The sequence below is a fragment of the Beauveria bassiana genome (genome assembly GCF_000280675.1).
Source record: "Beauveria bassiana ARSEF 2860 unplaced genomic scaffold BBA_S00059, whole genome shotgun sequence".
Classification (NCBI taxonomy): Eukaryota; Fungi; Ascomycota; class Sordariomycetes; order Hypocreales; family Cordycipitaceae; genus Beauveria; species Beauveria bassiana.
The window spans coordinates 2,558-11,590 of record NW_007930894.1 but is presented as its reverse complement, the minus strand read 5'-3'; the positions used below and the strand labels follow the sequence as shown (position 1 = coordinate 11,590).

The 9,033-nt window shown below is 46.5% G+C and overlaps 3 protein-coding genes across 3 annotated transcripts; 1 reads left to right on the top strand and 2 right to left on the bottom strand.

The window, feature by feature from the left end:
* Positions 1-938: 938 nt before the first annotated feature.
* On the bottom strand, positions 939-1,943 carry BBA_09582 (rhomboid family protein; the record flags this gene model as incomplete). The annotated part of the gene is made up of 5 exons (XM_008604679.1): positions 939-1,147; positions 1,195-1,382; positions 1,440-1,521; positions 1,577-1,714; positions 1,766-1,943. The coding sequence occupies 5 exons, from the start codon at positions 1,941-1,943 to the stop codon at positions 939-941; spliced, it is 795 nt and encodes a 264-aa protein (XP_008602901.1).
* An 808-nt stretch (positions 1,944-2,751) lies between these two features.
* BBA_09581 (aconitate hydratase) lies at positions 2,752-5,572 on the bottom strand (the record flags this gene model as incomplete). The annotated part of the gene is made up of 4 exons (XM_008604678.1): positions 2,752-2,925; positions 2,978-4,289; positions 4,579-5,342; positions 5,459-5,572. The coding sequence occupies 4 exons, from the start codon at positions 5,570-5,572 to the stop codon at positions 2,752-2,754; spliced, it is 2,364 nt and encodes a 787-aa protein (XP_008602900.1).
* A 1,505-nt stretch (positions 5,573-7,077) lies between these two features.
* Positions 7,078-7,552, top strand: BBA_09580 (zinc finger containing protein; the record flags this gene model as incomplete). Its single annotated transcript, XM_008604677.1, has 3 exons — positions 7,078-7,127; positions 7,181-7,360; positions 7,420-7,552. 3 exons carry the CDS (start codon positions 7,078-7,080, stop codon positions 7,550-7,552), a joined length of 363 nt encoding a protein of 120 aa, XP_008602899.1.
* Between the last annotated feature and the right edge of the window lie 1,481 nt (positions 7,553-9,033).

The following is a 9,033-nucleotide window of genomic DNA, read 5'->3' as shown; positions in this document are numbered from 1 at the left end:
TAACTCGCTTATTAACTATATTAAATAAAATTTAATAATAAATATTAGTATAATAAAGATATTATAATTAAGAAAATATTAATAATAATTATAAAGTAAAATAAACTTAATTATAAAAAATTATATAAAAATTAAATATAAAAAAAGATAATTCTTTATAAAGAAAATAAAGAAGAATAAGGTAATATATAATTAATAAGACTTCTTTATATAAAATTACTCTTTATTATATCAATTATTTCATAAACCTATTAATCAGCTGTTATAAATCACGAGAGATACTGTGCTGGTCACCTAAGTTTGTTTGGGAAGCAACTTCATCCAGCGACTGTAATACACCACAACAGTGACCTTTCTGTCCCCTTCAAGCCGCCCTCTACACCTCCCTTTTCTATAATAAAATCATCGTGATAGCTTTACGATTACAGGGACAGTAATAGATCCGAAATGTGGTGGAAGACACACACGTGAACAGCTACCAGCCACCCTACCAGCCACAACAAAATATGATTGACAGTCCCTGAGGAGCAGTGGTCACATAATTAACGGCTCCCAGTGACAAGGGATGTAGGTACCTAACCACCGTAATACCTTGCCTTCTCGATGGTCACTTTGTTGATAGCTGACAACCTGAGTAGACTCATAAAGAAATACATACATACCTAGATTTGCTCCAACGACGTGCATCATATGGGCAAGACATGAGAAAAGACGTAATACATGGGACCTGCTTTTCGAGATATGGCAACTGAATTGAGACCTAGTGCAGAATTAACTGTTTCTAACCAACGTGAAAGCATGCGTATAGAACGGCACATCGCTCTGATAATGCACATTACCCAGCGCCGAAACTCCGATCAAAGATGCTCCGAAATAAACCTGCGTCAGAACAAAGTACCTATTGAGAGTATGCCACCCCTGATCGAAGAATGTAAGACTTAAGGCCCAAGACGCTGTGTGCTACCAACCAATTCCGTGGCTGGACTTCCACCCATGCGATTAATAGAAGGCAAAACACCAAATCTGCCATATGTCTTCTGGTCTACACTGACAAAATGAGGCAATATCGCAAGGAGGTCGAGCTTCGACTCGAGCCATCGCAGCGCCCACTCAGGAGGCGCAATATACTTGACATAGCCAAGGCCAGCTATACTTTGTGAGTTGAGGCAATGCAGCTCGAGGGTAGATACTGACCGATATATCCAACAGCAAGACCGCATAGATGCCCAAGCAGACTTGAGTTTGGGACCAGCGCTGCTATCACAAAGGTCAAAAGTAGTGGAATCGTCCAGGTCGGGATATGATGAGTGCCGATTACAAGGTGGGGATTCGATCGATAGGTCCGAATGGCCTCCATTCCGAGAAGTAGAAAGACCCATATGCTAAGTTTATATTAAGCTGTGAAGCCATTCGAATAACGAGTCGCTGTTCGGACATACCTTGCGCCCATGATAGCGTTGTTCAGTCGCAAAATGCCTGACTCAATGACAAGATATAACAATGCCGGGACCGTTGTTAAAGCTGCCTCAGTCAGTACGATATCTGCCAATAGGGCCTCCAGAGGTAACGGTCTCACGCCCGAAGAAAAGTGCCAGCGATGTTAGGGTTCCGTATTCGTTTTCGAAGCGTTCCATCAATGGCGTCAACGCAACAATATTCAAGATCGCGTGCAAGATGTTGAGATGGATAAGCGGAAATGTATTGATGCGATGAGCTACAAATGATCAGCGGCTGTTTGGAACTATCTTGCAGCGAAAGTGCCTACCTGCGAAGAGAGATATTTCGCTAGGAATCAAAGACCCCCATGCCTGTACATCCCATATTCCAGGGAGGCTGAGAAGTGAGAAGACAAAAATTATCAGAATGATAGCTCTTGTAAACAGAGGCAGGCGATAGATGTATGAGCGTGCTTTGACGGTGCTAAAGCCACGAACGGTCGGCATAGCTGATTAATAGAACTTTGCCAGATTGGATCCGACAGAGTGAGCTAATAGACAGGCCAATGTCGCCGGCGCAAGTGTCACAGCACGCAAGACCCCCAGAATATCGAATGTTTTCCACAGTCAGAGGGCTGGGTTCATCATAAGTGTATTACTGTTGACAGAGTTGTTCCAGGGGTCGATGCTTATCCACGAGCCTATCGACACGTGACTTGTGCAGCTTGGCCACAGCAGGGCATCGCCCACAGGTTACTATTAGTTTTTTATATAAGTATAATCTGAATAAGTTTTTTATATAAGTATAATCTAAATAAGTTTTTTATATAAGTATAATCTAAATAAGTTTTTTATATAAGTATAATCTACTAATAGTCTTTTTTATAGTAAATAATATAACGAGCCACAAGTCTGAAGGTTGAAGCGAACAATATTACATATCTGGAGCTCTTGAACTTCACAATAGAGATCACGAAATTCGTGAGCTCAATCATGGATGGATATGGCCACAGAACAGACTGGGGTGATTGTAAACGATGCTGGAACAGCAGAGGACGTGCAAATTAGGTGGGTACCAAGGATCGTCACATGCCAATGACTGCGTACTACTGCTTAAAAAGTGCTATTTTTGGTACATATAGAATGACAGGTCCAGGTTCTCCTAGACAAGAAAAAGACAAAAAAACAAAGCGGCGTGACATTTCTCTGTCATTACCACTCCGAGCCATCAACTCCTTCTCATTGTCCACACAACGTAAAACAATCCTCCAAATCAGAGCGCCGAGGTATAAGTCCTTCAAGAAAAATTTCTGCTTTATTGGCGAGCGGCAGCGGCCATTGTATTCAGAGCACTGCCATTCTTGAACCACTCGATCTGGGCCTCGTTGAAGGTATGCTGTAGGCTGATCTCGAAGGACTTGCCGTCCTTGGGATGGACCACCATGGTGATGGGCTTGCCGACAGCAAGCTGGGTAGCAAGGATATCAACCTGCGTTACATGGTTAGCGAAGCTTCTACAGCGCTGCGTGAATGGGCCTAACCTTGTCATCAGGCTTAATCTTGTCATAGTCAGCGGGGTCGGCGAAGGTGAGGGGAAGCATGCCCTGCTTCTTCAGGTTGGTCTCGTGGATACGGGCAAAGCTTCGAGTGACGATGGCCAGGCCACCGAGGTGGCGGGGCTCAAGGGCAGCATGCTCACGCGAACTACCCTCGCCATAGTTCCAATCACCAACAACGACCCACTTGATGCCCTTCTTCTTGTAATCACGGGCGACGGCGGGCACGGCATCCCAATCACCTGTAGTGAAATTTTTGATCTTGTTGGCCTCACCGTTGGCCTCATTGATGGCGCCAATCAACATGTTGTTGGAGATGTTGTCAAGATGGCCACGGTACTTCAGCCAGGGACCAGCCATGGAGATGTGATCGGTAGTGGTCTTTCCCTGGGCCTTGATAAGAATGGGTATATCCTTGGCATCCTTGCCATCCCAAGGCTGGAAAGGCTCGAGAACTTGGAGACGATCCGAGGTAGGGGCGACCTGGACGTTGACAGTAGAGCGGTCCTTGGGAGGGGCCTGGTAAGTGTTGTTGCCAGGGTCATAGCCATCAGTGGGGAGACCGTTCCCGGTGGGAGGTTTCAGCATGAATTCATTGCCATCCTTATCTTTCAGCTTGTCGGTCAAAGGGTTGAAGTGGAGAGAGCCAGCGATAGTGAGAGCAACGACGAGGTCAGGAGATGTGACGAAGGAGTGAGTTGCAGGATTTCCGTCATTTCTACCGGTAAAGTTACGGTTGTAAGAAGACAAGATGGAATTGGCTTCACCTTTCTTGACGTCGGTACGATCCCACTGACCAATGCAAGGACCGCAAGCGTTAGCAAGAACAATGCCACCGAACTCCTCAAATGTCTGAAGCTGACCGTCGCGGGCGATGGTGGCACGAATTTGTTCAGATCCAGGGGTGACGGTGAAAGCAGCCTTGGCCTTGATTCCGTGGTCAAGAGCATCACGAGCGATAGACGCAGCGCGGGACATGTCTTCGTAGGAAGAGTTGGTGCAAGAGCCAATCAGACCGACCCTGAGCTCCTCAGGCCAGCCATTCTCCTTAACAGCCTGGCTGAATTTTGAGATGGGAGTTCCCAGGTCGGGAGTGAATGGACCGTTGATGTGAGGCTCGAGTTCAGAGAGATTGAGCTCAATGAGCTGATCGTACTCGGCGCCCTCATCTTCGCGGAGCTCCTTCGCGTAGACGCGAGCGAAGTCGCCAATGTCCTTGCGCTTGGTGGCAACAAGATAGTCGTACATGCGATCGTTGAAGGGGAAAACAGAGGTAGTCGCACCGATTTCGGCACCCCTAAGCGACTGTTAGCCATCAGGTTGGCAGGTAAATAATCTCGGTCAGGTAGTCAAGATAAGAGCCAGAACATGAATCAGAATAAGGGCAAAAAATACCAAGGGTAATCAGAGCCATAAAGATGGGAACGAAAGCCGAAAGACGAGTGCGAAGAGAAAAGAGACTACATGGGGTAGCGGGAGAGTGAATAGTGACGATGTAGTGTAGCAGAAATGACAGACTCGCAAGATGTGGAAGTGGTAAGGAGAAGGCAGACAGAGTGTAGACAAAAAACACAGAAAACTCTCACATGTTACAAATAGTCGCCATGCCGGTGCACGAGATGTTGTCAACACCAGGGCCGTGGTACTCGACGATGGCACCGGTGCCCCCCTTCACAGTAAGAATGTCGGCGACCTTGAGAATGATATCCTTGGGCGATGTCCAGCCGGAAAGCTCGCCCGTCAGCTTAACGCCGATAACCTTCGGGGCTTTCAACTCCCAAGGCAGGTTGGCCATGACATCAACGGCGTCAGCACCACCAACACCGATAGCAGCCATACCAAGACCGCCGCCGTTGGGGGTGTGGGAGTCGGTACCGATGAGAAGCCCGCCGGGGAAGGCATAATTCTCCAGAATAATCTGGTGGATAATACCGGAGCCGGGCTTCCAGAACCCAATGTTATACTTCGCGCAGGCGCTCGATAGGAAGTCGTAAACCTCCTTGTTGATGCTGATCGCGCGAGCCAGATCCTTGCTGCCGCCTACTTGGGCCTCAATCAAGTGATCGCAGTGAACAGTGCTAGGGTTCGCAACAGCGTCCATTCCAGCGGACATGAACTGCAGAATGGCCATCTGCGCGGTGGCATCTTGACAAGCAACGCGATCGGGACGAAGCTTGAGATACGATTTGCCACGCTCAATTTCCTGGCCATGGGGGTCATCCAAATGAGAGTAGAGGATCTTCTCAGCGTAGTTTAGCGGTCGGTTAAGACGGCCACGAACTATAGCGAGGTTCTCGGACATTTTCTTGTAGTTGATGAAGTTGCTCTCTTCCCAATTATTCTGGCGAACCTTTGTATTCAAGACCTGGTTAGTACCATCCCAAGAATGGAGTACTGATGTACGATTTTGCACTGCGCCGCATCATTGCGGGAGATTGTGCAGCATGTTCAATTTGCGCAACTTACCTTTCTGTCTAAGGGAGAGTCGGATACCGTGGCGAGGCGACGGATGCCGGCAGCGGTGCCAGTAAAGGCGCGGCTGCGGGCCACATTGCCCAGAAGCTGTCTAGAGGCAAGCATGCTAGGCCAATTGAGAGAGGAGAGAGTGTCTGGTACGTCACACGAGCGAGGCCTTTCACTCGAGGAGGATATCAATTTGACAAGCTGGTGTGGGGGGAGGACAGCTATAACAGAGAAAGAGAGAGAGAGAGAAAGGCGATGGCGGAGAGGAGGTGTTTTTGAGGGAACACCTCGATGCTACCGAATGGCCCCGGTGGATCCACTGACTGGTTGCACTCCAGGCTCGTGTGTGGGGATCCTCTGCGGCTTTTGGTGAGTTCCAGCCAGTCACGGCACAGACGAAAATAATACTCGCGTCGCTTTCGTCATGGCTATGTGGAACTGAGCCGGGGTCATGTCTTTCCACTGCGCCGAGTATACGGCCAAGCTGGTGGGTGTTTACAACAAGCACATGCTTTAACATCAGTACATATCAGCTCTGAAATCATTTTAACGTCACGCAGGTCTCTGAAACAGGTGCATTTTAGGAGTTATTCGCATTTTTAGTCATCTTGCTTCTGGTAGATAGGCACACAGGGAGGCTCCCAAGCAAGGCAATTGTCATCGAGAGTCCGAGAACACGCGGTCGGTAATCGACTTGCAGCATATGAAAACGGCCGCGCCAAATGACTTCGTTGCCCCGATGTAACGGATGCGCAAACTAAGCCACATGCACGCTGCGGTGTGCTCCAAGGAGAGAGCCTTGGGTCGGATTTCAGCATCCGCAGAGCTGATGGACCATTCAACAGTGATCCAGCGCGTAAGCCCACCGCAGAATGAAAGAGACTGTGCACCCTACAAAACTTTTTTGGGTCTGGAGACCAACCTTGACCTCGGTTGAACCGGGCTTGTGTCGGTCACCGTTAGTAAAGCCTTCGTTCCGTGACGCTGGTCGGTGTTCCACTCTCGGTCCCCGACGCTTCTAAGGACTTATGATAGGAGATAAAGTGCACCAGCCCCATCTGGACAAATCAGATTCTAGACAAACAGGGCTAATAATAGACAATCATTGTCGAGCCGCTAGATTAATCCTTCGTAGCGGGGCAACCTGCTACTTGGCATTACGCTGAGCTGATGCGCACCACAGCGAAGAGTATCGAATAGAGCAGGTGAATAAAATTGCGCTGCAGTTGATCAAGTATTTCCTTTCTGAGTACATAGTTACATGAAGAAATACGATATTATAGAGCTGGTGTAATCAGATGAGCCGCCAAGTCACTCACGTTGTGACATCGTGAATGTAATGCTCGGAACATGACTGGCTGGGTGCGAGTATTTCTTGGGAGCTACTGTGGATACACTGGCAGATGGCCCTCGGCCAGCAACTTCAAGTAAATGAATAGCCTATTTGCCACTTTAATCTCCACGTGACTTGGGCTACACAGATCGCGATAAGCAAGTACCCACCAAAGAATTTGGCTCAGGAGACTTCTGAAGATGCACTGGCGCGCCGTCGAATCAAGCATTCAGTGCGAAGGCGGCAAATTATACCGTTTCGAACTTTTTTCTTTTTTTTAACAAGCAGGATGGGCATTTCGAGTAAAAGAACTGTCACAAAGACGAGGAGAAAGACGCGGTAGGTGCAGGTTCTTTTTATTGCCAACTTCACAAGGCTAACAATTTTGCTAGGGATCTTGATCAAGTAAAAGCAGACTTGGCATCTGCAAAGCATCTCGGCCATTTCAAAGACACCAAGGCGAAGGAAGACCTGCCCGGCCTCGGTCGAAATTATTGTATACAATGCGCCAAGTGGTTTGACACGAATGCCGCACTGGTGGCCCATGTCCAGGGAAAACCTCATAAGCGACGGTTTGTTCTCAGCCATGTTCTGCACGGGAATGCTTGGTACTGACTAGATCCTGCCATAGCCTGAAGCAATTACGCGAAGAGACCGAAATCGCGAGACTTCCAGGAGGCAGATACATCCCTCCCCCATGCAATGCGATAGAAGAACCGCTCAGGGAGCCACAAACTGGCGAGGATTCCAACATGACAGCATGATTATGAGTGATGCACATTTGTGGTTTCGTAGTTCTTGGGCCATCTCTGCGGTTTGTCACCTTAGACTTCGACCTCTCGCTCGTGCAAACCCACTCGGTCGACCTTGGACGCGAGTTGTCGCTCGCCCTCTAGCTGTGCTACCTCGTGCAGATGGCAAGCGCGAATAGCGATGTCCTTGCCGCACAGTTCGTGTCTTTGGCTTGCTTGATGCAGGGGGGTCTTCAATGAAGGACACCTCGGTGGTCCTGCTTTGTAGTCAGCGATGCAAGATCATTCAGTGTAGCATAACACGCAGACACAGCAGCGTCAACGAACGCGGGTAAAGCTGACATGAAAGTGATCTCTGGTTCGAGTTCTGTCTTTTGTGTCTTAGACAGCTGATCTTGAGATCGACTGGGCCGGAACGATTCAAGTATGGGTGCCTTGATACGAAATAGTTAGAAATGCAGTAAAGTGGTGGAAATTGACTTCAATAGCACGACAATACCTCTGGAAAATCCACACAGAAAGCGTTCATGTTGAGCCCGTATAAAAAACTCGCAAAACATTCGCTGAAGCGCGCCAAACTTTCATGCATGAGCTGAAAATGCATCATGTTTGCCTCCAGGTCCGCCATTGCATCAGAGAGTTCTGCAAATGCTGTCTCGAACGTGTTAAGCGGAAAAGACGCATCGCAATCACCTGCGGTCCTCCCTGAATCACGAACTGAGGAGCGCGATGAGGGACGCAGCGGTGTGGTAGGCCGTGGCGTTCGTGAGCGTGAACCAGAGCGCTTCGTGTTTGGGCCTGTTTCTTCGAACGCCATTTTGCCGAGCCCACGTGTTGTCTTATCGAGGAAGCTATTTAGAGATTGCAATATTGCTAGTCTCGTTCGGCTTTTTTGCGGCTTGATGTGGAATAATTTTAAACTAGTATTTTGACGCGAGGAAGCTGGGTTGCGGTTAAGGTCATTACTTCATTCGAGCTACGATTCGCATCTTAACTGGCGGTGGGTCTGTTAGGACAATATTACCAAACACTAATTATCAATAAAGAGTAATTTTATATGAATGAATTAAATAACTAATATAATTATTATTATAAAATAAAAAGCCTTATTTTTCTAAATTATTTTTTTACTTAGGAAATAGACTACGTTTATTAAGAACTTAGGTTCTATAGCTTACCTTTCTTATACTTAGTCTAAGGCTATTAAGAAGCTAAAGTAGGTCTATAAAGACTATATTATAATATTAGTATTTTTATAACTAGCTTCTCTCTTTACTTTCTTCTTCTTTTTAAGAGAATTATTAATAATTATAATATTTATTTATAAAAACCTAAACCTAATTTATAATAAATAATTCTCTTCTTTATTAAAATAAAAATTATTATTATTATTATTATTATTATTATTATTATTATTATTATTATTATTATTATTATTATTATTATTATTATTATTATTATTATTATTATTATTATTATTATTATTATTATTA